This window comes from Meleagris gallopavo, chromosome 10 (assembly GCF_905368555.1).
Source record: "Meleagris gallopavo chromosome 10, MGAL_WU_HG_1.1, whole genome shotgun sequence".
Classification (NCBI taxonomy): Eukaryota; Metazoa; Chordata; class Aves; order Galliformes; family Phasianidae; genus Meleagris; species Meleagris gallopavo.
In genome coordinates, this window is record NC_139413.1 from 3596317 (window position 1) to 3622841 (window position 26525).

The 26525-nt window shown below is 51.4% G+C and overlaps 1 protein-coding gene across 2 annotated transcripts in view; it reads left to right on the top strand.

Moving 5' to 3' along the window:
* The first annotated feature begins 395 nt into the window (after window positions 1-395).
* PAPPA2 (pappalysin 2) overlaps window positions 396-26525 on the top strand; it is a 74878-nt gene continuing 48748 nt past the window's right edge. Inside the window, exons 1-3 of one of the 2 annotated variants that reach the window (XM_085231559.1) lie at window positions 396-1219; window positions 4587-5643; window positions 20328-20473. In XM_085231559.1, coding sequence (XP_085087685.1) covers window positions 751-1219; window positions 4587-5643; window positions 20328-20473 — 1672 coding nt within the window. In that variant the 5' untranslated portion in view covers window positions 396-750. The remainder of the gene's footprint in view (window positions 1220-4586; window positions 5644-20327; window positions 20474-26525) is intronic. The other variant, XM_085231560.1, reaches the window with a different exon arrangement.

Sequence of the window (26525 nt, forward strand, 5' to 3'; positions counted from 1 at the left end):
AGAATAAAATAAAGAAAAAAGTCTGTGTGTGGCGGTGGGGGGGGGGGGGTTAGGGGGAGGAAGAAAAAAAAAAGAAAAGAAAAGAGAAAAACACGCCGGGCTGCTCGGCGATGCGCGGAGAGGAGCGAACGGGGCAGACAGCCGGGGCAGCCCGCGCTGTGTCCGCAGGTGCGGCCGCGGCACCGCTCCCATCCCCTGATCCGCTCCCAGCCCGGGGCCGAGCCGCGCCGAGACGAGCCGGGGAGCGGGTCCCGGCGGGGTGCTGCGCCCTGGGCAGCGCCCGGGAAGGCGGAGGGAGGGAGGGGAGGGCGATGCTCCGCTCGGGGTTTATTAGATTGGACATAATCATCTTTAAATAAGGCAGCCCCCCCCACCCCCCCCCAACCCCTCCCCGGCGGGGGGAGCCGAGCGCCTCGGGGCTTTCTAGATAAGGGCGCATCTCCCGCTCCCGCAGGCAGCGCTCGGCTCCCTTCTTCCCGGTGTCGGCGGGCAGCGAGCTCCGGCCCCGCCGCAGGCAGAGGGGTCTCCGCGGCCGTGCCCTCTTCCTCCCCCTCCTCTTCCTCCTCCTTTCCCTCCTTCTCCTCCTCCTCCCGGGCTCGCAGAGGGGAGGAGAGCGGCGCCGGGGAAAAAGTTGGGGTCAGCGGCACCGGGGGAGGATGCCCCGGCGCTACCCCGACTGCCGCCCGCCGCCCCCCTGAGCCTCCCGCAGTCCCGGGGCCGCCGCCCCCCGACCCCCCGTCCCCCGGGGCCATGCAGAGCCGCGGGGCTCCCTTGGTCGCGCTGCTGCTGACGGCGCTCAGCCTGACCCGCGGGGACCCCCGGTCCCCCGACCCCCCGCAGCCGTGCGGGCTGGAGGCTCCGAGCCGCCGGGCGGCCCCCCCGCACCATCCTTACGGGCTGTACCCTGGCCGAGCGGCGCAGGGGGGGCTCGGAGCCGCAGCCCCTCCGGACTCCGGGAGGCAGCGGGGTCGGAGGCCGAGGGCAGCCTGGGGAGGCGGCGAGGAGCCGCGGGGCGAGGCGGAGGGCAGGCTGCGGGGCCGGGCGGCGCGGGTGCCGAGCCCCCCCCGGGGCCGGCCGCTCCCCGCCCTGTACTTCGCCGGCGGCCGGGAGACGCTGGCGGCGCGACCGGAGGCGCTGCCTCACATCCCGCGGGAGCGTTTCACCCTGGAGCTGTGGGTGAAGGCGGAGGGCGGACAGAGCAACCCGGCCGTCATCGCAGGTAAAGCTCGACGGGGTGCGGCGGAAGGGATGCGATGCGGGGCCGGGAGGAGCGGGGGGGACGCGGGGACAGAGCCGAGATCCGGAGCTGCTCACCTGCGACAGGTGACGGCGCCCGTCCCGTCCCACCGACACCCCAAATCCCGCTCTCCCCACGTCCCGGGCACTCACCAGGAGAGGGGCTGTGTTTCCCGGCCCCTCGCCTTCCCCGGTTTTGGGGCACGGAGCTCCCGGCGGATCCCCCCGGCCCGCGGAGCCCCGGGAGCGGTGGCCGCACGGTGGCAGCCGCACCTCGCGCACCGCCCCGACCCGGGCTGCGCGGTGCCCCCGGGCTCTGCATCTCCCCTGGGTCCCTTCTTTGCCTGGTTGCCCAGGGAGGCTTCTCTCCGTGGGGAGACACATGGCACGGGGGGTTAACTCACGGCTACCCAGGAGCCAGGAGTTGGTGATGGAGAGCTGCAATAAGAATCTTAGAATAGTTTGAGTTGGAAGGGACCTTTAAAAACCACCTGGCCCCACTCCCTGCACTGAACAGGGACACTCACAGCTCCATCAGGTGCTCAGAGCCCCGTCCACCCTGTCTGCAAGGATAGGGCACTCACACATCTCTGGGCAGCCTGTGCCTCTCCACTCTCCATCCCTCCATGAACTCCTTTGCTTTACTGGGCTCTGCACTTATGCTTTTCTCCCTGGGATGCAGAAGAAGCGGATGGGTGGCAGAGAGGGAAGCTGAGCCAGTGTCTCCCACCCACCCTTTTCACAGCTGTCTGCATCTGGAGCTCAGCCCTGCAGGTGCTCTGCATTACTTTCCCCAGCTAGTTTTCTCTCTTTTGTTGTTGTTTAATTTTCTCTTAGCGGAGGGTGGGCCCATCATTACACAGCGACCACTGGCACTGGCACGATCCCCCGCTCCAGGCTTTGAGTCAGCCCCACGCACCTCCGGCTGGCTGAGTCACCCGCAGCTTCCCACCCGCGCCCTGCAGCTGGCAATGCGGGGCCGTGGTAATGGGGACAGGGATGGAGCAGTTCCTGCTGTGTTCTGTATGTGCAGGTGGCACCAGGACCTCCAGCCCTTCTACCCTCGCTGGGATGGGATCGAGCACAGGGTGCTTGGTGCGCAGGGAGGAGCCCCAGGGGAAAGGATGCTCTGCGTGGTCCTTAGAAAGCTGTGCACTTCTTCACCACTCTCCTGGCAGTCAAATCAAAAGGGTTATTTATTCCTTCTCTGTCTCCGTTGCCTGAACTTTACACCCCAGGGCAGTTTTGTGGCCAGCTTTTTGCATATTGGTGCTGAAGCACAGCTGCTTCCCTTCATGTTTTTGTGGTGTTGCCAACAACTCATGTTTTAAATCCAGCATTATCACTGTAAACCTGGGCACAAGTCACAAACCAGGTTATGTTTCTCCTTTCCCATCCTATAGACTAGATGCCAAGTTAGACTTGTGAATGCTGAGACTTGCATCTCCTCTGCAATGGCTCTTTCCCTTTGGGTGGGCTGCTTGTAAATTTATGGGGCACACCCAGACTGTGTTTACAAGGATGCTGGGTCCCATTCTCCCCATAAGGCTGCTCCACCTCAATGCTGTTTGCTCTCTTCTTGCATTTAACCAAATTTGGGGCACCCTAGATTGTCACAAAGTGAACTGCAGGAGGAGGTCCCAAGCCCTGTTTTCCTCTGTCCCAGCGATGAGCAAATCCTAGAGGATGGCTTTTGAGTGTGCAGTCCCAGCACTTCCACCCAGCACTCTGGTTTCATACACAACGAGCCAAACCTCATCTGTCCATGTAGGCTTTGTGTTTGGCTGGTTTTTTTTGCCAGCATCTTGGCTGGAGTAGTTGTGACCACCTGGCTGCAGCTTGTCCTCCTTGTAAGAGACGAGGACAAAGAACACCTGGGGTCCAGCAGTGCTTAGAGTGACCTTTGTGAAGCTTGCTGCTGGGTTATGAGGGCTGCAAGGGATACGTGTGGCCTTGGTGGCCTGGTTCCCTTGGATGTGATCCCTTTGACATGGTCCCACATCACATCCTTATCTCTAAATTGGAGAGAGATGTATTTGAAGGGTGGGCCATTTGGTTGGTGAGGAATTGGTTGGGAGGCCACAGACAGAGGGTTGTGGCCGTGGCTCTATGTCCACGTGGAGCTCAGAGAGGAGTGGTGTCCCTCAGGGGCTCATCTTGGGACTGGTGCTCTTTAACGTAATCAGTGATACAGATGATGGGATTGAGTGAACCCTCAGCAAGTTTGTGGATGACACCAAGCTGAGTGGTGCAGTCGCTACAATAGAAGGAAGGGATGCTCTCCAAAGGGACCCCGATAAACTTGAAAGGTGGGCCCTTGTGAACCCAGTGAGATTCAACAAGGCCAAGTGCAAAGTGTTGCATTTGGGTCAAGCAAATCCCAGAAATATGCACAGACTGCGATAAAAAGTCTCTGAGAGCAGCCCTGTGGAGAAGTACTTGGAGGTCCTAGTAGATGCCAGGGGGAAATTTTTCACCAAGAGGGTGGTGAGGGTCTGTCACAGGCTGCCCAGAGCTGTGGTTAGAAGTGCCTACAGAAGTGCCCAAAGCCATGGATGGGCCCTGGGCTGCCTGATCTGGAGAGGGGCAACCAGCCCATAACAGGGGTTGGAATTGGGTGATCCCTTTAAGGTCCTTTCCAACCCCAGCCATATTATGGTTCTATGACACAAGCCTGAAGGTCGTACTGAGAGCATCTATTGTGCCCTCATGTTTGTCTGTAATGTTTGGTGCATCCAGCCACCTGTGGCCATTAATTGCAGGGTGAGGGAAATCTGTGAGATGGAAGATTGAGATATCTTGGAGATTTAGGAACCCAGGATGTTTTGCTTTGGATTGACTTATTGTAATTCTTGAAAGCGCAGTGTCTCACCCCAGCCTGCAGTCATGCTCCTATGGGAATGTCTTTCTCTTTGGCCTCTCCTCTCCAACTGGCTGAGCTCTTCATGCCCTTTCCACCCAGCCTCCCCAGCTCTGACTCCTGACTCCTCCACTTGCTCACCCAAATAATGAGCAGTGCCCACTGCCCAGACCCTGTCCACTTTCATTTGCCTGTGTCTCATCCAGTGTGACCACATGGGTTAGTGGGGAAATATTGGTGGTAGGTGAATGGTTGGACTGGATGATCTTGGAGGTCTTTTCCAACCTTGCTGATTCTATGAACCTCCCCTGCTCCTTCACCCCAGAACACAGAAACACGATGATGTGTGCTTTGCTCTTTTGTGCTCCATATCCCTAAGAGTCATCTCAGTGCGGGAGGCAGGGCATGCCACAAGGATGCTCACAGAGCAGTGATGCTCTCCTCTCCTCATCACCTCCCTCTTCTCTCTCCAACCCCATCCCCTCTGCAGGCGTCTTCGACAACTGCTCACACACGGCCAGCAATAAGGGCTGGGCTTTGGGCATCCGTGCCCTGCGCCTGGGCGGCAAGCAGGACGCCCGCTTCTTCTTCTCCCTGCGCACGGACCGAGCGGCCGCCGCCACCGAGGTGACGGGGTCCCACCGCTACCAACCGGACACTTGGACCCACCTGACCGCCAGCTATGACGGGCACTGGATGGCCCTCTATGTGGACGGGGTGCGGGTGGGCCGCACTGCTGGGCAGGAAGGGCCCCTGCACAGCGCCTTCATGGCCTCCTGCCGCACCCTGCTTCTGGGAGGGGACGCCTGGGGGGACGCTCATGCTTTTCGGGGACACGTGGCCGGGCTGGCCTTGTGGCGGGATGCGCTGCCCCAAGCGCAGCTCCAGCGATCTTTCCTTGAAGGGGTGCCCAGCGGCTCTCCAGTGCTGGCCGCCGGCTTGGACGCTTTGGAGCAACAGTGGGTGCCGTTCCGCGAAGCCTCGCTCCCCCGGCGCCAGGTCCTGCTCCCCGCCATACCCCCCATCCTCCATCCATTCGGTCCTCCAGCCTGCGGGCAGACGGCGTGTGACAACGTGGAGCTGGTCTCCCACTACAACCGGCATTGGCCGCTGCGCGGTGCCAAGGTGGTGCGGTACCGCGTGGTCAGCCTGGCCGAGGACAGCGGCGGGCGGCCGACGGTGAGCCGTGAGCAGGTGTGGCGGCAGCACCGGGCGCTGAGCGAGGCCTTCCGCCCCTACAACATCTCGTGGCAGCTCAGCCTGCTGGAGGTGCGCAACTCGTCCTTGCGCCGCCGTGCCGTTCTGTTGGGCTGTGAGCCCAGTAAGGTGGGCAACGAGCGCTGCGACCCCGAGTGCGAGCACCCGCTGACCGGCTATGACGGCGGGGACTGCCGCCGACCCGGGCGCTGCTTCTCCTGGAAGCGCCGCGATGGTGTTTGCCACATGGAGTGCAACAACATGTTGGATGACTTCGATGATGGCGACTGCTGTGACCCACGGGCTACCGATGTCACCAGGACCTGCTTCGACCCCGACTCGCCATACAGGTAGGTAGGGAACCAGGCTGTGAACCATGCGGGTTCTCTGGGAGACGTTGCGGGTACCGTGGGTGCAAAATGCCTTACATGGAGCTTCTGTGCTTGCTGCTAGGGCATGAGGGCACCTGCTGCCGTGGGGACTCTGCATGCATCGCTCTTCTCTCCAAGGGAGAGCAACATTCAAGGGAAGGTTTAGGGATGTGCAGTTCCTCTGGTCTTTCTCCTTCCCTTCTATTCTCCATGCTGTGGGAGCAGCTGGGCTGTTGCTACAAACACATCTTCATTCCCAAGCCAGCTCCTGATCCCCCAGTGGGAATGCAGGAAGGTAGGAAGCAAGTGCCCATAACCAGGACAGTGGCGATGGGTGTCTTCATCCATTCCTGAGCTTTTCTCACCACCTGAGGAAGCACAGGGGAGGATGAGGCGCCCTTCTCTCAGTGCTTCCCCTCAGCCATGGCACCAGATGTGGCCCCCAGATGTTTTCCTACCCTGGGATGAAATTTGATGGCCTGTGCCCATCTTCTTGTTCCTCATTATTGGTGTGCTGAGCGGTTCTGCTGCCTGCCACATGGCTGCTCAGGATGGCTGCCCACTGCCACTTGGCCACCAGAAGAGGCTTTGCTACTTAATAGAGACATGGCCAAGGCTCTGTCCTCACCCTCTGTGTGCAGCTAGAGGAATGTTTTCATCCTCGGACAAGAAGGGCTCCACCTAAATTTAAAAAGGCTGAATTTTTGCTGGTATGAATCAGGGCTTCCATTTGTCAGGATTTTCCCCTGAAAGTTGGGAAAGAAACAAAACTAAACAAAACAAAGCAAAAATCCAACACACAAAACAAAACAAAACAAAACAAAAACCTTGCTTCTGTGGGAAAATGGGAACACTACGGAAATAACAAAACTTTTGCAATTTTTCTTTCTGCAGCCCTCATTGGTCTGCAGACAGGACAGGACTGTAGGCAAATCTCTGAAGGGGAAATCCATCTTGCATGGTGGTTGGGAAATCTGGGGGCATGGATTGCATGGGGCCCTGGGCAATGTGATCTAGTATTTGATGTAGCAGCTAGCAACCCTGTCTGTGGCAGAGGGGTTGGAACTTGATGATCCTTGAGGTCCCTTCCAACCCAAGCCATCCTAAAATTCTACGATCCAGCTGCTGCTGAGCTCCTGAGCTCTTTTTCCCCTGCCTGCGTGGGTACCACAGTAGCTGGTGTAGGTGCAACCTGAATTTGCACCCCGCTGTTTCGTGGAAGATTTGTAGTATAAGTCTGGGAAGCGGTGAGGTGAGGTGAGCTGGTTGGGTTGGTGCCCTTCCTACGGGTCAGGGGATTAATCCCAAAATACACAAGCAGGCATTTGGCCATAAAGCATTATGCTTAAATGAGTGTTTATGAGGAGCGGGGCAGCTGGGGAACTTGCAGGAGGATTTTTAGGGTAGAAGCCAAAACGGGAGGAATAACAGAAAATAAAACTTAACAAACTGAGGAAAGGCAGCACGACAGGAGCCAGGTGCCTGGAGGTAAGAGCTGTGGCTGGGGACAGCGTTGTGTTGTCTTTGATGGAGATGGGCAGGGGGAAACACGTTGTTGGACGTCTCCTTTCGGGTCAAGGTGGCACAACGGAGCTTTGGGGTTTCTGCGTGGTGAATCAGCTCAGCCATATTTTATTTCAAGGCTCTCTAAAGCAGTGGTTTGGATGCGAATGCTTCTCAGCACTGCCAAAAATAATCCAAAGGAGAAAGTCAGAGCGAGACACTGGACAATTTCTTACTTAGTGCTGTCGACAGATGCTGCTGTTTTGGTGAAGGGCCCCCAATATCTTGGCTTGCATGACATTATGCACGTGTAAAAGCTTTTGCCATCTTAGAATAGCCCTCACCTCTCTATGGCTGCATCTTTGAGAGAGGCTAATCTGATTGTTGGAGAGAGCAGAGGCAGCTCTAGTGCATCTCAGCTGGTGGAAGCCTCTGTACGCTTCTAGAGCTATGTTTGGTTCCAGCATATTGGCCACGCGTAGTGTCATCCAATATCAATAGCACAGCAGGCGGATGAGATGAGGCTTGGAAGGAAGAGTGGCAAGGCTGTGGGGCAGGGAGCTGTGCTGAACCCATGCCAGTGCTGGTGTGCACACAGCCAGACCGTGGTACTGAGTCCTTCCCATGACCATGGCAGGGGATATGGACAGCAAGTCAAGGACATGACTGACCATACAAAGAGCAAGGGGACAGATATGCCAGCTGTCATCCTGCACCCAGCTCCTCCTGCTTTTCCAGGAGCTGCTGGCAGTGTAATGCCAGGGTCCTGGAGTAAGTTTGTGTTCATTTGCTGTAGACATCATCTTCTTACAGAGCTCGAGTGTTATTGTAATTGGTGCTCTAGGAAGGAAACAGCAACAGCTCATTAACAGCAATTAACACTCAGTGTGGGCCCCCCTTGGGCAGTTACTCGGTGAGCCTGGTGTGCGACACAGTCTGTGTGAAAAGAGCAACTGGAGGGCAGCCTGGGTACCAGCAGAAGGAACAGAAATAACACAATAAGCAGAAGCATTGGTGGTGGAGGTGCTGCCATTCAGGACAGCCACAGGCACGAAGAGCCTCTGCTATGGCCCTGAAAGCTGCAGGGCTAGGAAGCTGAGGGGCAGTGCTTGAAAGGGACTGTCCAGCACGCTCGCTGCCCCACATTTTCCCTTCCCTTTTGCCAACCCCTTGTTTCCAGAGTAGCAAATCCAGTTTTGCCTCCTCTGGGATGGCCACAGCTGTGATGTTAGGGTCTATCTCATCAACAGGACGCTTGATGGGCCTTAATGCGGGCTTAGCCAGCCTGCCTTCCTCAGGGAGAGATGCTTAATTGGGTTAGGGCTGTTGGGGAGCCTCCTGCTGTTTAAGCGGTTTCTTCAAGCGCTAATCCAGATTAACCTCACCGAGTGTCTCTTGTGGACAGGCCCCAAGGATGAACTATCACTCAGCAACTCTCCTTTCCTTGCTACAGGAGACCTGAGCCAGAACAGCGAGCAGTCCATAAGTGCTGGGCTCAGGTCTGGGGGCTGTAAGCATGGTGGTGAGGAGATGGGCATCTTGGGAACCCCAGAGGGAACCCCAAAGCTAGCAGTACTGGTCTTGGTGGCCACTTCCCCAGGCTGGTAGGCCCACTGGGGCTGGGCAGGTGCAGTAATTAACAGGGCTTTTTGCTGGAGCCTGATGGATTCCTTGGTGGGTTCTTTAAAGTTTCATGAGAGAGGTCAGACTGAGCTCATAAAAACCTGAACGGGAAAGAGAGCCCACTCTCTCTTGGCTCTTCTCATTGATTACTAATTTCAAAACTTGGCAAAGATGGATGGGATTGTCCTTGGTTGTTGCATCCTGAGGACAGGATCCACCGAGGTGCTTGTTCATAACATGAAAAAGAGCCAGGGCTGAGTTCACCCAGAGTCCTGGTTTGGGTCAAAGACCCCAAATTTGCTTTTGATCCTCTCAGCCCAAATGCATGAGATAGCACTTAACACATCCTTTGCATCTGATATATTGTGCCAAAGATGAACCCAACAGTAGAGTTGTGTTCTGAGGAGCAATGAACTCTGAGAGGGAGTGGTAAGAAGATGGGCTCTGCTCTTGGTCAGTGTGACTTCCTGAGCCCTGCGGCGTGTCTGCACTCACGTCACCCCCAGGTACTGCTGGGGGGCTGCTCACCTCAGCCTCCAACTGCTGCTTTCACCTTCCAGTGGGACGTGTTTTGTTTGCTAAGATGTCCTATTTCTTCAGTCCGTTCTCTTATCTGCTGTGAGAGCTGCTCCTTCCCTGCTGTGGGATGCAGTTGTCCGTCCTTGTCTCTTACAGGAGTTGGATGTGTTTGTCTCTCTGGTTTGGCCACTCTTCCAGGCTCTTGGAGGAGAGAGGTCTCCCAAACTTCATCATACATCAGGCTATGAGTTGAGCGTCCCAGAGGGCTTTCAGGGCATCTGTTCTCCCGAAGCTGCGAGAAGGAGGATATAACACCTCCAGTTCGGGCTGGCAAAGGGAAGGGCAGCACAAACTGCCAGAGACCTGCCCGGTGCCCCAGGGTGGCTGGGGCTGTGCAGGAGGACAACCCGATCCGCGTGTGAGCGGGAGCAGCAATCCCTGCCCAGCAGCTGTAGGAGCCCAGACGCTTTCAGGGAAAACAACCCGTCCAGATGTGAGCTATTGTTCTAGCAATACCACCATCCTGGGGGCTGATCGAATCCAGACAACAATTGTGAAGGAACAGCGTGTGTCCGAGGGCTGGGCTGGGGAAGGGGGGGAGTCACTCTGTTTCCAGCTTTTCAGCACTCCCTGGGGTTCCTACTCATCCGTCCGCATGCAGCTGAGATCCCAGGAAATGACCCAGCAGGGTGCTTGGCAGCATGCTGGTGGGACTCCATCAGCCCCACGCTGATGGGCTCTTGTGGATGATTGATACACGTTTGGTTTGGCAGGCTGCGCCGCGGACACTGGAGCTGTTGAGCGAGCATACCATTTTTAGTTTGCCTTGGCCCTGCCGACACCATTAGATAGGAAATCAAATTGTCCCTTTGCAGAGGGTGATGTGGGGAGAAGGATGGGTCCGACGCAGCCCAAGCCCACCAGAACTGAGCAAGGCAGAGGGCTCCGGGGAAGGAAGCAGCGGTAGCCTTGGGGCTTCTCTTGTTTGTGGTTAACGTAGGGCTGTTACATTACAAAACTTCCCCCAAAGAATTATCTCTCATCCTTTTTACATTTGCGAGAAAGGCATTTTTAGAATGCTGGCTTGTATGCACTCCGGCTGGGATACCCGATTGCTTGGGCCTAAAAATAAGTTGGGGGCTGGGGACTTGATTTTTCCCCTCCTTATTTACTTATTTAAGAAGAGGGGGGGATGTTTGGATTGAATATATTTATTTTCCTCTCTTTCTCCATATTGATCTCTTTCTGGACTAACACCAAGAGTATTTGCCCTTCAATGAGCAAATTCATCCTTGCTCAGCAAATTCACCCACTGCTGCCAGCCCTGGGAAAGGTCCTTCACCCACACAGCAAAGGTTGTCTTTCTGAGGTTCCCACCTGCCTGTGCTGTGGGGAAGGGTAATTCCAGCTCTTCAGATGGGGAAACTGAGGCACGAAAATCCTAGCCATCTTGTGCAGCAATGCAGTGTTAGGGCTCTGCTCTGCTGCCTCCTAGCCCCTGGGTGGTTAAAAGAGGCATTTAATGAAAGGAAATGAAGCTGTTCAGGCCTGACTAAATGCAAGCCACGAGCTGGCACTACTATCTGCACAATTTGCCCCAGCCTTAGCTGGCTCCCCATGCAGCAGCAGCAGCAGGAAGCAGAAGCCTTGCACCCACTAGTGTTATCCCGCTTCAGGCTCCTGGGGACACCTCCCTGCACCTGGACTGCTACTTTGTTCATTGGCAGAAAGGAAGAGAGAGCTGATTTACAACAGATCTCCTGCGGTTTAGATGGGGACCAAGCTTATCTGTACCGTCTGAGACAGGGAAAGAGCACTGCAAGTCTCAGCCCTGGCCCTGGAAGTTTTCTATTTTTCTTTGAAACAAACAACCCAGGCAGAAACTGAACCGTACCTGGTTTTGTTTAGCTTGGAGCCTGCTCTACAATAACTTGCCACTGTTGAATTCTGCCTCGCGAAACCGCAAGGGGCTGCAAACATGTTCCTTCACACGTGTTCTGTGTAACGCGGGTGGCTCAGCAGCCAGCATCAACACTGCGAAAAGGCAGCGGGTGCTCAGCCAGGCGGGGGACAGCCAGGCTTTCCAAGGCGTGCTGGCATGTGCTGGAGCCACCCTGCTGCCCGTATTGGGATTTGGAGCAGAACCACGTGCAAAGATGCTGGGCTCCTGGCCTCGCCGAGCTGCTGCCGTGCTCTCTGCAAGGCTCTTGCCTTCCCCACCTATTCTTGATCTGGGTCTCCTGCTCTGCTTCTCTCACATTCTTCCCATTAACTCCCCTCACACAGTGCTCTTTCCCTGGCTTTGAAAGTGATGACATCCCATGATGTCAGCTCCACTCTTCTTCCCTGGGACCAGTCCCCATGAAGCCCTGGTAGGTCTGCAGGGGCTTTTTCACTTGCTAGGCCTGTGCTTTTGCAGACGGCCAAGGAGAAACCTTGGGTGAAAGAGGGTGGATATCTAGAAGCCAACGCAACTGACTGAGCATCCTTAGTGTCTTCTGCAAGTGAGGGATCAGCACAGGACACAGGTGGAAAGCCCAGACCATCAGGGTCCTGTCACTCATGCACCTACACTTGGCCATGGGCATCGCTCCTTCCTTGCATGCTCTCAGAGCATGGATACTTTCAGGGGTTGGATGCATTATGGACCGCCTCAGGGATGACACTGGGAACCACCTTACAGGGCTGGAATACTGTCAGTGAATGACAGTATTTGTCTCCTTTCCAACCGGTTGCTGTTTGTTGGGTTTGTGAAAGAGAAGGTAAGAGGGAGTGGGAGAGACAACATCCCTTTTGCAGGTTTGCAATTTTCAGGCTTGTTTATTCAATGATGTTGTTGCTGGGTATATGGCTTGGGCTCTCCTGGGTTTGGCAATGATGATGTCTCAGAATCACAGAATTGTAGGGGTTTGAAAAGATCTCTAGAGATCATCAAGACCAACCCTTCTGCTAAAGCAGACTTCCCAAGAGGAAGTCACACAGGTTCAGGAGGGTTCTGCATCCTTCCAGAGAAGGAGACCTCGCAGTCTCTCTGGGCAGCCTGTTTCAATCCACGATGCTCTTTGCAAAGCCTGAACCCACAGGCTGGTTTCAGACAAAGAAAAAATTCTATGTTCCTGCAGTCAGGAGATGAGTACAAAGAGGGGAGTGATTGCAGCCTTTGCTGAGGCTTTGGAGATAATCAGAGAGCTGTGGGGCTGGAAAAACTTTAAATCCACGTTTCACCTTGTGGGTTTGGAGTTCCTTTAGAGTTCACTCCTATTTAAATTTCTGGGACATGCTAACCTCCAAATGAACCAAGTTTTCTACGTGGAACTTTGAGCGTCTGATTCTCAACCTGTAGGTTGAGCTGAATCCCAGGAGTCCTTTGACTTTAATTGCTTGCGGGAAGCAAGGGACAGTGTGTGTGGCCAAGGAGGATGAGATGCTCCACGTGTCCTCCGCTCCCACCACAAGAGGCCAGCCATTCTGAAAGCCTGGCTCTCCCCTAATGAAAGATGTCCTCCTACCTCGATGGGGCTCAGATGTGTCGCACATTTTAGGATGATCTCACTTGTGAGGAAATTGAAAGTCTCTTTGAGGAAGAGATGGCCGTGATTCATGCTGATAGAAATAGAAAGGCCAAACAAGCAAATGGAAACTCCCTATTGACCACGTCCCTGCAATTTAAAAGGGTTTTTACTACCTATTCCAGTATTAATTTGAAAATCATATGCATTTACTCTTACATACTACAATCAGATGGGTTTTAAGCCATTAAGGCCCATTGGGTCAATAACTACCATTTTCAAAAATCTATTAAATACCCATTTCCGTGGAAATAGAGCTCCTACAATTGATCACAGCTACCAACTCCCATTAAAATAAATCCCAAACGCTATCAACTCCCTCAAGATGTACAGCACTAAAACACAGATTGCTGGGACAAATTTATCCCAGGGGAAAGTTGATGGTCCATTATACTTAAGCAACACAAGAATTGTCACATAAGCCAGGAAGTTTATGGGAGTTGCATGTGCTAGTCTTCCCTGGGGGGGTAAGGAGGAAGGTTCATGGGGTGAATCGGTAGCTCTAGCACAAACTCAAAGCCAGGCACCCATGGGACCTTTTTTGGGAAACATTTGGCTTATTTCTTATGAACTTTCAAGAGTATGTAGACCTTGGTTGTTTGGCAGAAGCAAACGATGCTTTAGGGCTGAAATGCTGGAAGAAGTTATGAATCTGTGGCTCTGTTCTTGGTGGAGCAGGATTTCAAGCAGTCTCTCAGCTCCATCCAACCATCAATTTCCATTATTTTTCGGGAAGCAGGGTGGGAGGGTGGAAGTAATGACTTGGAGACCTTGAAAGCTGAAGGTCTATTGAGATTTGCAGGTGGATTTAAGGTCTGTCAGCATGAGGACAACTGGATCAGCCTATCTTGTTGTGATCTTTGTTCACCTTCGCAGACATCGCAATGGCTGTTCTCCAGTCACACGCCCTGTGTCATTCCTCCTGGATTCAGGGTGGCACTTCCTCAGCCTCCCACTGCAAATATACACTGAGTCTTATCTGTGAACATCTTGATTTCTGCAGTTTAATCTCAGTAAAACTGATCTTCAGCCGCACTTTCCCTGCTCAGCAGACCTCCTCGTTTCTTCTGTTGCTTTTCTTATTTCTGAAAGGGCCTTTTGCTTTTTGTTTTCACTGGAGTCAGCCTGACTTCAGGGAATTCCCATTCCATCCTGCTCTCCCAGCTTCTCCGATGCAGAAATGCCTGCTGCTTGGTCCTGTTTTTCCATTCTTAGTTCAAGAACTGTCTTTATTCCTCCGTCTAAATTAATCTCAATCAAGCCATAATTAGTTCAAGACAAGTTTTCTTTCTTTCATCAGCTCTTTCATAATTCTAACACTGCCTACCAAAACCCTGTCTAAAATAGCATTGGCTTCTGCTGGTGCAGTGATGATTTACTAAAGAATTTTGTTACTGAGCACTTCCAGGAATAACTGGACCGTGCTGTTGTGAGCAGCATTTATTCTTCAGCCTATCTCAGGGCAAAGTGCCCTGCAGGGCTTTCTAGTCTGACACTGATGGTATTGTTCTTTTTTACCCAAATTTGACCTCAGGAAGTTACATGCTCCCATCTGATGTAGCTGGCAGTGGGTCTGCTGTGTGCTATGGTCCGCAGCCTTCAGCTCTCTGTGCCTAGTACATCTGCATGGAAGGGGCACACAGTCTCGAACCACAGCCCTTGTTATGATCCTGTCTGCAGCTGTGCCAGAACAGCAGGGGCAGAGCTGTTCTGAGGTTTTCCTCAGTCTGACTGCAACAGGAATTACTCCTGGGGAAGGAAACCCTGAACCCCACGGTCCTCATATGGGAGCATTTTGGCCTGCCATCCTTGCTGACATTTGGATACTCAAACCTTCATGAGAAGTTTGAACTGTCTCTCATATAGTGCTGCTAGTGATGGCTGCTCCCTGTTGCTCTTTGACCAACGCTACCAGTGCCTCAGGGTTGGTCTTCCCAGGCAAACCCAAGATATGATGAGATGCTCTCGTCCTCTGCACATCCCAAATGGCTTTGGATTCTTGGGCTGGAGTCCAACGCACAATGAAGCTGATGAGGGACTCCCAAGGATTGCAGAGAGCATCCTGCCAGTGGTGCTGTGCCTCCTGTCAGCCTAGGGAGTGGTCTGTGTGTTCCTCCCGTTTTCCTTTGCCCCTCAGACAAGTTTTGTGCCTGCCTGTGCTGCTAGATGCCCAGATGACTGATCTGCCTTCTTAAGCCGCATGATGCCAGCAGTGACGCTTGTGGCATGGCAGCACAGTGCTGGGCTGGAGTCAGAGCTCAAAAGTTTGTGGTCTTGGGGAGTTGAAGAGCCTTAACAAGTACAGGAAGACTTCTGGTTACATATCACTTGGGAGTTCCTCTGCTGGGAATAGGAATGAGGATTCCCAAATCCTAGGAAGATTTGTGTATGCAAGCCTGAGTTTGGCAGCGTACCTCTTTAGATTCATAATGCAGTTGCCATGGAGGGAGAGGCATGGCAGGGATGAATGGAAGATCTTTGCTTCCTGGAGGAACATCTCTTCACTGACGAGATGGAGAATTCAGAGTCTGCCCTCTGATGATATTCATGCCACGTGGCTCAGCACCTGTCTTCAAGGACTGAGTCGTGGCTCTTTGTCTTTAATACCTTGTGTTAACCCTTTGCAGCCCTTGGGGGAGCATGCTGTCAGCACAAGTTACTGGCAGGCTGGTTCAGGTTCCTGGGAAGTCTGAGGGATTCCTCATTTGTCAATAAGAGGTTTGGGGAAAGAAAGGATCCTCCCTGCTTGGCAGGAGTAGGAATTTCCTTGCGGTGGATGAGAGACATGAAAGCAGAATCCCCTGTGACTTCATTAGGCTGGATGGTTAGCCTGGAGCTGGCTGTGTCTCAAGTATTTTCCAGCTGTCCATGGAGGGCACTTGGACAATTTCCATTCAACCCCACTCCCACATCCCTTCTGAAAAGCCTACAGGGAAAAGACTTCTATTTTTGCACTGCAGTGGAATTCCTGTGGCATTACACACTGTATCCTCTGCAATACCCAGAGAATTCAGTTTGATTTATGGTGCTGCGTGGTACATGTTGGTCTTGCTTTTCATTCAAAAGTGCCATCTTTTGCCTTTCCTTGGTAATGGCCATTTTTATGGCACCAAGACTTTTTGCTGCTCTTGCTTCTCTTCTCTCAACTTACACAAAATCAGACTTGAGTTAGAGTTTGGTTGCCCATTCTACCACCCAGTAGATTAGCAGATTCCTATTATTTTTGCCAGAAATTGGTGCTTGCTGAAGAACACCAAGTCTTCTTTATTGGCTAAGTCAACACAGACCTTAACTTATAACCATGAGTAGAAAGATTCTGTCTTCCCCACGGATTAAGAAAAAATGGTGCAGGTAAACACACAAGGTAGGATGTGAAGGCTTTCCTTGGAGGCTTGGAACAAAGTATGATTTTTCAGCTGCTTAGAATGGAATCTCTGGTCTTCAAACCTTAATCAGAACATCAGGAATTTAGATTAGGTGTTAGGATTTTTTTCTGTGAAACCAACTAAATAGTGGAGTAGGTTTCCAAGAGAGGTAGTGAAACCTCTGTCCTTCGAGCTGTTCAGGTTTCAGTTGGGCATGGCCCTGAGCAACTTGATGTAATTAGACATGTTTTGTACCTTAAGAGGTCAGACTATGTGACTTCTGGAAGCCCCTTCCGGCTGCTCTTCTGAGTCTTTGAATCCACACCTCTTTGGAGACAGTCAAGGAAGCTGCTGGACTTCCTGCTTTCATCTCCTTTACTGATTGCATGAAACTTCACACAGTGACAGTACATCTTGTCCCATACACAGTCCCGTGCTCCTGACCCTTACCACGACATCATCAGTGCTGCTCCACCGCACTGCTGTAGAATAGTACAAGATCTAGGCATCCCCATGCTGCTTTTTCAGCAGCCATGAGTCCTACAAGCATTCACACGGTACCTAAGCCTGCCTTGCAGTCAGATTATTCACTAGCACCGTTCAGTTAGCAGTGCCATAGGTGAGTGCTGGTGAGCACTGGCATGATAGAAGCTCTCATATCTGGACTTAATCCTTCAAACATCACCATTCCAAATGGTGTTCACGTCCACACTCCATGCTAGTAATGGCAGGTTATGATCTTTCCTACCTTACTCTCCATCCACTGTTCTTCTGGTGAGCTGCACTCTCCCAGGGGTGCACATACTTTCCAGGCCCAAGTGGCTTTGCCATGCCTCTAGCTGCTCACCACATTAATGCTCTTGGAGAAATGTCTGCAAAACTGAAGACATTTTATGCCTCTTTTCTGTCTTCTCCTTTATTCTCTGTGCAGAGAGGGTGTTATTTCTTGGGTGTTTTTTTTTTTTTCCCCTCATTATTTTTTCCCCCCCCACCTATCCTTCTGGCTTCCCCTGTGCTTGTATGTCAGTGCAGCACCCACCATGCCGTAAATACCATCTAGTTTGGAATTCTCCAATCTTGAAGGAGCTGGGAATCTATTTGGGGAGCAGAGGAGATGTCTGTGATTTGGTTCTTTCATGGAGACCAAAAGCTTCTCTGCCATCCCCAGGGAAAATGACAGAAGCGCCGAAAAGGAGGGAGAGCATGACCTTGGCAGTAAGCGACAGGCAAAGACGCCAGTTGCATGCTCCTTGTCTCAGCTAGGAATGCCAATGGAAAAGAGAGTTTGAGGGGAACCAGAGTTGCCCATTCTAAGGCTGTTTTGGTCTTGCTCGTGTTGTTGGGGATGCTGGCAAAATGTGATGCTTTCTTTGCCGTGGTGGGAGGAGTCCCTTCCTCTCTTCCTCCATCCAATCCATCTGAGCATCTCCGTGCTGGGACTGCTCCCCCTACCCTTAACACAACTCTGAACCATCTAAATCTTTCAATGGAGGAAATTAGTTATTTATAATTAAGGGGTTGACCAAAAAATGTTGCTAGTGTCAAGGGAACGGCAGGCGACAGCCAGAAAAACATGATGTCTCCAGAAGAGAGGCAGCGGGAATATCCCTCTGAATAGGGTTGACGTTAGCTCTCGGAATTTGGACAGCCTGGAAGGGTTTGGGGCTATTTTTCCAAGATATCATAGGTCAGGAATCAACATTATTTTTAATTCTGCGTCCCCCGAGCAGCTCTGGTGCATAAGGGAGGCTTTTTCTCCCCTCCTTGTACTCTATTTCTATGAAATTTTTGCTTTCCTTCCTTCCGAGTCATGCCACAAATATGTCCTTCAGGTTTATTTATTCTTCTCTCTATCTATTCCTCCCAGCCTGCTCCCATCTTGGTTGGGTTGCAGAGATGGCGTCAGCGTGGCGCGTGTCTGGGATGCTCAGGCGAGACATCACAAATAAGAGATCATGTTATCCTAATTTGCTGTTTCCGGTTGGGAGAGTTTTTCTTTCCACAAGCTTATGTGCCTGGGGAAAACGTGCTGGGAATGCTGCTTTGTGGTGGGAGATCTCAGGGCCTGGTGAAGAAGAGATGGTCGTCTCATCCGACCGTTAAATGCTGCCTTATGCTTCAGCCAAGATTTTTCTGAAGTGGCTGATGTTTTGGAACTACTTTGTCACAGAGAAGGTGGCTGAGATGTCCAGGACAGGATGGCCTATCAGTATGGAATTATGGGGAACGTAGTCAGCAGACTCCAATTATTTAATACTCACAAAGTCGGTAGTGACTTCCGAAAGCCTATGCTATTTCAGATTCAGCGAGATGGTCACACTGGGTTCTATGTGCTACTTCCCATATGCCATCCTGCTTTAGCATGCTTTTGAAGTCTTGTTCCTTTAAATTTTTGATTCACTTTCTCCTTCTTTTCTTCCATTTGCTGTAGCAACCTCTCTCTTTCTAAACAAGTCTGTTGGTATAATAACTTCGCTAGGGATCTTGCCATTTCAAACAGCGTATTTGCACATTTCTCACTGGTTTCCCTTCTCATTTCACATCTTGGACGAGAACGTGCCTTTTTCCCTCTCAGACCATGTTTAACTTTTAAGTTCTCTCTTCCACAATTCAGCGTGGTGAGGAATGCTTTAATGGATACCACTTTTACAGAAGCTGCTAGTTCAAACACAGCCGGTGAGCCTTCATGGCTGGTCCAGTGTAAAGAAATGGTTGCATTCCCTTCGTGATCCCTCCACGGGGCTCGAGGATGCCAATTGCTCCTGGAAGCATGGGAATAAGTGAAATGCTTTTCACCACCTTAATGTTGCTGTTGGCCTTATGCTGGGGATTTAGTCATTCTTATGACATATTTCCACAATGGTGCGTTTCCATCATCATTCCACAGTGATGTATTTGAAGCCTTTCCATGTGTTTTCTTTCCCCTTAGGATCTCTTAAGTTAATGCAGCCTTCCCCTTGGCTTCATGAACTGTGGGGTCAGGCTCCACAGATTTTGAAGACTCAGAGACAGCCTAGGGCTACCTGCCCCAGTGCTGTCTCAGCTCACGAGGTTCATGGCACCGATAGTGGAAACACTAGTAGTTAATTTTAAAGAGCACCTGGCACTTGCAGCAGAGCCCAAGGCCCTACAATCCCACTACTATTTTTATTGGAATTGTTGTTATTGAGTTAGATCCTGATCCTTTTACAAAGCTGAGGACATGAACTCTGTAAAGATCAACACTGCTGGTATACCAGCAAATGCAGAATAGATCTGACCTGTGCAAAAAGCACCCCATAGATAGGAGAGCAAAACCTAAACATCCTGACTACCATTTTTTCTGAGACATGCCAGCCTCGCGGATGCAGTAGGGATCATTTCAGAGATGCCCCAGCACCCATGAGAGCTGCTGCTCTGCTGTTCACTGTAGGACGGGTGCAATGTTTCTCACCTCCCCCAGTTCATCATCTTCTTGTGCCCTTCAGAAATGGTTATCTTGGATATTCCAGGATTTTTTTTTTTTTTTATTCCAGTAACTGTTTAGTCACAGTTTGGAGACTGGAGGAGAGACAGGCAGGACTGTCACCATGAGGTTTCCCCACTAAACATGGCCTTTGGTGGAGCCGTTTCCAAACTTGCTTCTCTCTCCCTTATTTCAGAGTTCCAGAACTTCTCCTGCAGCCATCCCAGCCCAACCTACTCAGAGGTAACTTCCCAAGGCCAGGCCACGCTCCATTTTGAGCAGAGCTGGAAGAGAGATGTCTTGGAGCAAAATGTTGTTCATATTCTGCTTCCTTGTGCAAAATGCAGGCATGGGGGTGAGGCTGCACACCCTCTGATGCAGTACATACCTGTGTTCTGCAGGGATTCCCCATTCCTTACCACCCACCATACTTGTTGCCTGGAGGAAATGAGTAGAACCATGGTTGTGAAATCCTACAAACAGATTAGAAATGTTGGCAACAATTCTTTGTATTTGCATGACTGCATCCCACCCAACCTCAGCACTAAGCCCTTCCAGCTCAACCGTGGGCTGCTCTCACTTGTCCTCTTCACTGCATTGATGTGTTTGCTGACTGTCTGCTCTCCCTTGTCCTTGCAGGGCATACATGAGTGTGAAGGAGCTGAAGGAGGCACTGCAGCTGAACAGCACCCACTTTCTCAACGTTTACTTTGCCAGCTCAGTGAGGGAAGAGCTGGCTGGTGCTGCCACTTGGCCATGGGATAAAGAGGCCCTTAGTCACTTGGGTAAGCAAGCTGCCTGACTAATGGCATCTCAGGGTTTTTCACTTCTCTCTCGCAGTTTGAAAAAAATGCACTAGAATTTGTTCTCAGGTAGAGCTGGGAGAAAAAGCAAGCTTGTATTTTGAGACAAAGACTTTTGTCTTCACTTACGGGATGCTTAAGGAAATTCTGGGATTGTTCCTCCAGCTTAGCCCTTCTTTGGCATGGTTGGCATTTTGGCACTGAGCAATTCTGTTCAGGTAGCCTGTGAAACACTGGTGAAGAGATGGTGGGGAGAGCTGCAGGCTCTGGAGAGGGAGGCAAGAGTCACCTCAGTCCTGTTGGTTTAGGAAAGGCTGATCCTACAAGGGGGTAGGGTGGATTCTCTCAGACCATCCAGACCCATCCACCAGGATGCTAGGAATGGTCAGCTTCACCAATGACAAACATAAACCAGGAGTCTCAGCGATTCAGAGCCAAGATTCCAGATATGAGCCACTCCAGAGCAGAACACCAAGCATCATCCACTTCCAAATCCAGCTGCAAATGTGAGGATAACTATCAAATTTAAACCATGTCTTTATAACTTGGCTTGCTGCTTGCTGAAGGCATGGTACTCTTTGGCTTCAGTGAATTCAAGGCAGCCCATAAAGGTCATCAGTCCTGGCAGGCTCCAGAATTGTTAAAACTGCAACGCTTCACTAGAATGTAAATGCACTGTGTGTTTTCTCCTATTTCTACTGTCTCTCTTTTTTCCTGCCTCTCCCTCCACCTCTTCAATGTCGGAGTTTTCTGGCAGAGCTCTTTACGCTTTGTAGTCAAAACATCTAAAGTGTTTCTCAATAAGTTACTGGAAATAATTACTCGTGACACCTGCACAGCAGACCTAGACCTTCTGCTTTTACCAGCTCCTGATGTGCAACTCGTCAGTTTTACACCGCTCTTAAAGACCTGTTTTAAATCTCTTCTTTGCCAGCTTCCCTCCCTCAATGGTTTTTCAATGGCATAGTGCTACAGTCGCTAGCTGAGGAAGGCAAATCTCCATGAAGTTTATTCCCTCAGCTTCCAGAAATCGTTTCCAAGGTTCGGCTTGACAATCATCTTCCTACAGCAAGTGCTTCAGCCGCACATGTTCTCGTCAGACCCCACCCAATGGCTTGCAAAGGGTTGTACAGAAGGGAAATCAGGGTAACTGCTTTAATCAAAAGCTTGCATTTAACTCTGCTCTTGGAGCCCGTGTCCAGCCAGAGCCCTTAGGCAGAGTGGCACCATCTGGAAATGTTGGATCAGGGCTGTACCGCAGAGGTTCAGGGGAAGAGGCGTGTTGGCCTGGCTCTGGTGCCAGAGCTGTGAAGTGTGAAGCTGGATCTGAACTTCTCCGAGGCTCTGGCACAGACCAAAGACTTTGGTTAGAGTCTGTCCTTAGGTTTAGGTTTAACGAGCTGGGAAGGGAGGGCGACTGACTCTGTTCTCTGTAAACAGTAGGCTCGTCAAGTGTTTCGTACCACACACAATGTATATTATTGTCAGCACAGAAGAAATTTAGGACTGAGTAGGAGGTAACTGGAGAATCTGAGTAAATGTGAAGGTACAGCAGGGAGGAAAGAGCAAGGAAATCTTGGGAGGAGTGAATAGTAACTTGAGAAAGTTCCCTGAGCTTTAAGGACATAGCAGTGGCAAGGGGTGGTGACAGGTCTTCACAGAGCAGAGGAGCCAATCTGCAACAACACACACTCCCTCCCTCCAAGCGATTTCTGCTAGGCTCCTGTCCCTCCTGATGGTCGCATTTTAAGGCCAGCCTGCAGACTGATGAGAGAGAACACAGAAGTGCCACACTCTTTGTTCTTTACAGACATAAGCCTCCACCAAAACTGATCTCCTCTACTTCAATTCTCCTGCTGAATCAGATTGGTCTTCAGGTTCTACTTGACTTCTCCTAGAAGCTAGCCTGCCTTCTGGTCACACTCTGCTCTCTACTTGTATACATATCTCTGTCAGAACTGGATGTTTATGGATGATTTCAAGAGAAGTACCAGAAGTTGAAGACTTTCTTCAACTCTTTTCTTCTTTTTCAACCCTTTCTCTCATCCCAACACTCACAGAATGACTGTTCTCAAGTTATCCTTCTTTACTCCTCTAGTAGTTTTTCAGTCTGGGCTTTGAACTCTGTAGAAACTTTTTCATAACACCACATCCACTGAGCAGGCCCTCTCCACGTTCCTACAAGCATTTTCACTTTCTGCAATTCCTCAGCCAACTAGTAACATGATGGAAAGCACAGCAATAACAGCAGAGCAGCAAGGTCCTGTGTTGTAGTAAGTGAGGGTTTTCACAAACACAACAACCACAAGCACAGAAAGAAAGAAAAAACTTCTTACCTTCAAAAGGCCTCAGGTATAGCAGGGATCTCCAGCAAGATACCCTTACCCCCACTGCCACCCCCTAAATGAGGTCAGGGAAGGGGTGGATCCTGGCTCCATCTCTTCTGGTCATCAGGTTCACTGCATACATCTGAGCTCCCCTGGGTTGGCCCTGCCTTCCACCAGGTGCTCAATCACTGCTTCAAGCTGTGACTTAGCATTTCTGCTACAAAATACCAGCAAGCAGCAACTGTGCTCACGGAAGTGCAAAAGGCAATGACTGGCTTGGAGAAGGTGACCCAGTCTGTGGCGTTTCTGTAGGCCATGTTTCAGCTGCTGTGTAGCTACAAGACAGAGATAACTTGCAGCCAGCCAGCAGCAGGGGCAAAATCTGAAGTCTGTTCGTACTGCTCCATATAGCCATCGTTACTACCTTGATGTTTCCACTATACTCACACTCAGTTCTTCTCAAATTCAGCATGTTCTTGCTTGGAATCCAGAGTTCATATTCTGAGAACTTTCTTGTGCATCTCTTTAACTACAAAAGACAGGGACGAAGAACTCCCGTCCTATACAAAATTCATCCCTCCGCAACGAAAAGCCTTATCTCAGAACCCCAGCAGTGCAACAATATAAACACTTTAAATTTTGTGTATCTGCATGAGAACTGTGTTTGCACAAACACGGTAGGAAGGCAACAGAATCATGAATATTTGAAGTTATAAACGTTTTCGGTGGTTATATAAGCTGAGGCCATCTTCTGTAGTTATATAAGCGGAGGCCAGCTCATATATCTGGCTGAGGTCACTGGATCCTGAAGGAGGGCCAGTCGTTCCATCAAAGGTACCTTAGGCAATGGCCATCTTCCTGTCTGACTAACGGTCATGGGTTTGTTCCATTAATTGCCGTGACTCAGTGCTTGGGGAAGGCTGGCCTGCGAGACAGGTTTAGCTTTGCAGTTTGCTGTTCTTGAGCATGTGTTCTCTGAAACAGCCCTGAACCAAGAGCAGCTTGGCTTCTTTGGGGTCAACATGAAGCAGAGCCCCTCTGCATTTGATCGGTGATTACAGGCAGAAGAAGAGCGGGGTCCTGGGACTGGGAGCTCCTGATTGTGTAAATGGTGATCCTGGGGGTCAGGCATGAGAAGGAGGGCTCATGCAAAGCTCAGTTCAGTCCATCTCCCAGAGGAGAGACAGAGATGAGGGGAAGATCTGATGTGCAGAGTGCCAGAGAGGAGACTGGTCTTGGTGCAGCGGGATGATGCAAACACTTCCATAGCTTCATAGCTAGAACCCTCCAAGAGGGGAAACAAAGCATCTGGGTCTGAAGCAGGGGCTCTCTGCAGCTCTTTGCTTACCAGGGAGCTGCAGGGAGAATGGAGGTTCTGGAAATCAGGCACAGTTCTCATGCTGCTTTTAATCCTGCCATCTAATTAGCCACACAAAGTACTAAAAATACAAATGTCCTCATGGAGTGTGGGGGAGGAATGGGCTAGGGGAAGCCAGCAGAGAAGAGGGAGCGATAGGGTATCCCAGCCTTGGCATCTCTCCCTCCTCTGCAACAGCTCTCTCCCTCCTTGTATTGGAATCCCATTTTTTTTCCCCCCGTTTGAGAAGAATATCAGATTTCTGCTGGAAGGAGGACAGTTTGGTTGCAGAGCCTCTGGTGCCCCTCTGACTGTCTCTGCGGTTAGTGCTGCAGCATGCATGCAGGGCTTTCACATCTCACTTCTTTTATTTATGAACCTTATTTTCTTTCTGCATGCACATTCCTCCTTCCAGACCTTTGGGCAGGCAACTCCCTGCCTTGTTCAGGCTTGGGTTTGGCTGCAGAGATGTCTTTTCTTTCTGTTTTGTTTTGACTAAAGTGAAAAGTAGCTTTCTGTCTGCCCACTGGGCTCTCCACCTATGGGGTGCCCTCTGTAGTACTTACCAACGTGATAAATGGGAGAGGGGCAGCGTGCAGAACCCTTCTGAATGAGAGGACGCAACTGAATGTGGAGGTGCTGAAAGGATTTTCAACCCTTCAGCTCCTTATGGATCGAAACCTGTCATAGACCAATAGGACCAGAAGCTTAAGCAGTGCAAGGTCCTTTCTCTGGTGTTCTACAACTGGGGTGAAAGAGAACATAGCAATGTTGTAACCATCCTTTGCTCTGGGCCAACAAACTGCTCTCCACGCAGGAGAAAGAACAAGCAGCATGAGTTTTCAGCTAGGATATGGTGCCACATCACAGCTCGTTGTTGTCTCCCCCCTTTCCACACACCACACAACACAGGACACTCCATGGAAGACTCCGCCCCTATTTCTTCACCCCCCCCCTTTCAACCTGTTGGGTTTGTAAGCATGGCTCAGGGCACCTCTAAGGGCTCCTTTCCAGCCCAACCCAGTGTTTGTCCAACATGGCTCCACAAGAGGAGTCACAGTTCTGCTGATCCCCTGCCAGGGACACTGTGATCTGGAGGCAGCCCTCTCTTGGAAGGAATGCCTTGTACTCGAGGACATGAGGGAGTCTGGTAGTGCACGGAGCTGATTCAGGAGCAGAATTCAAGCTGTCCATGCTGTGGCTGGAGATGGGATCACACCGTGGCCCTCTGCCAGTTTTAACTTTGCTGGCAGGGGCAGCAATCAGCAGCAAGATGCAGTAGTCGAGACTTTGCTGCGAGGTAGCTGGCACAGTAAATCCTCCAGGGTCTTGCAAAGGAGGGAGCAAGCTGTGTGGGAGCCAACTATACACTGCACTGCCATTCAGGACAGCTAGGTTAACAGCAGTGGGGTAAAACCAGCTTGCCATGCCATTCTCCAGCCTTTGTTCCTGCACCATAGCAGTGTGGAGGAGTGGGGGAGCAAAGAAAGGGGAGGAGATGGCCACTGAAAACCAAGAGAATGGGGAGAAAAGAAGAAGAGTTGGATGGGGCCTTGGGCAGCCTGGTCTAGCATTAAATGTGGAGGTTGGTGGTCCTGCATGTGGCAGGGGGGTTGGAGATTCATGATCCTTGAGGTCTCTTCCAACCCTGGCCGTTCTGTGATTCTGTGATTCTGTGAAGAGTTTCCATTGAGGTCTCCATTGGGGCAGAATAAAGAAAGGGAAGGAAGAGAGAGGAGAAGAGGGAGAAGTTTTGTTCTGGAGCACCCTACATGGGCAGTTTCCCAGCAGGTGTGGCATATAGTCATTACAGAACTTGCACCCCGGAGCAGAAGTCAGAGATGCTGGCATTGAGCAAAGGCTCTGCTCCTCTCAGCTTTCCTCAGCATCACTGCTCCTTGCTCTTCTCACTGCATACAGGTGGGCAGGAAGGAGAAACGCCGTATCCTGCAGGGTGATTGGGACAAGGTCAGCATGGACCTGCCCCTGCTTTTCAGTCTTCTTTTGGGCTCATGCTGAATGTTGCTTCCAGCTGGCAAAGCCAAGTGTGTCAGGACTTTGCTAAGCAGTTTGTTCTCCTCTTCTGCCTTAGGAGCTGACGTGCTTTAGCCACCTGAGCCTGTAGGCAAGCTGTCTAACCTAGGGGGTCTTTTGTCCTCTGGTTCAAAAGACAATTGCTGCAAACTCTTTACATTTGCTCTGGCTCCAGACTTTGCTTGGAGTTATGTGCACCAAAGCGGACGCTGACTTATGGGAAAAGACACAGAGGGAAATGCCAGCTGAAATTATTGAAAGCTTTGAGGGCATCAGTGTGAAAAAAGAGGAGAAACCACTCGATCTTTTCCTGCAG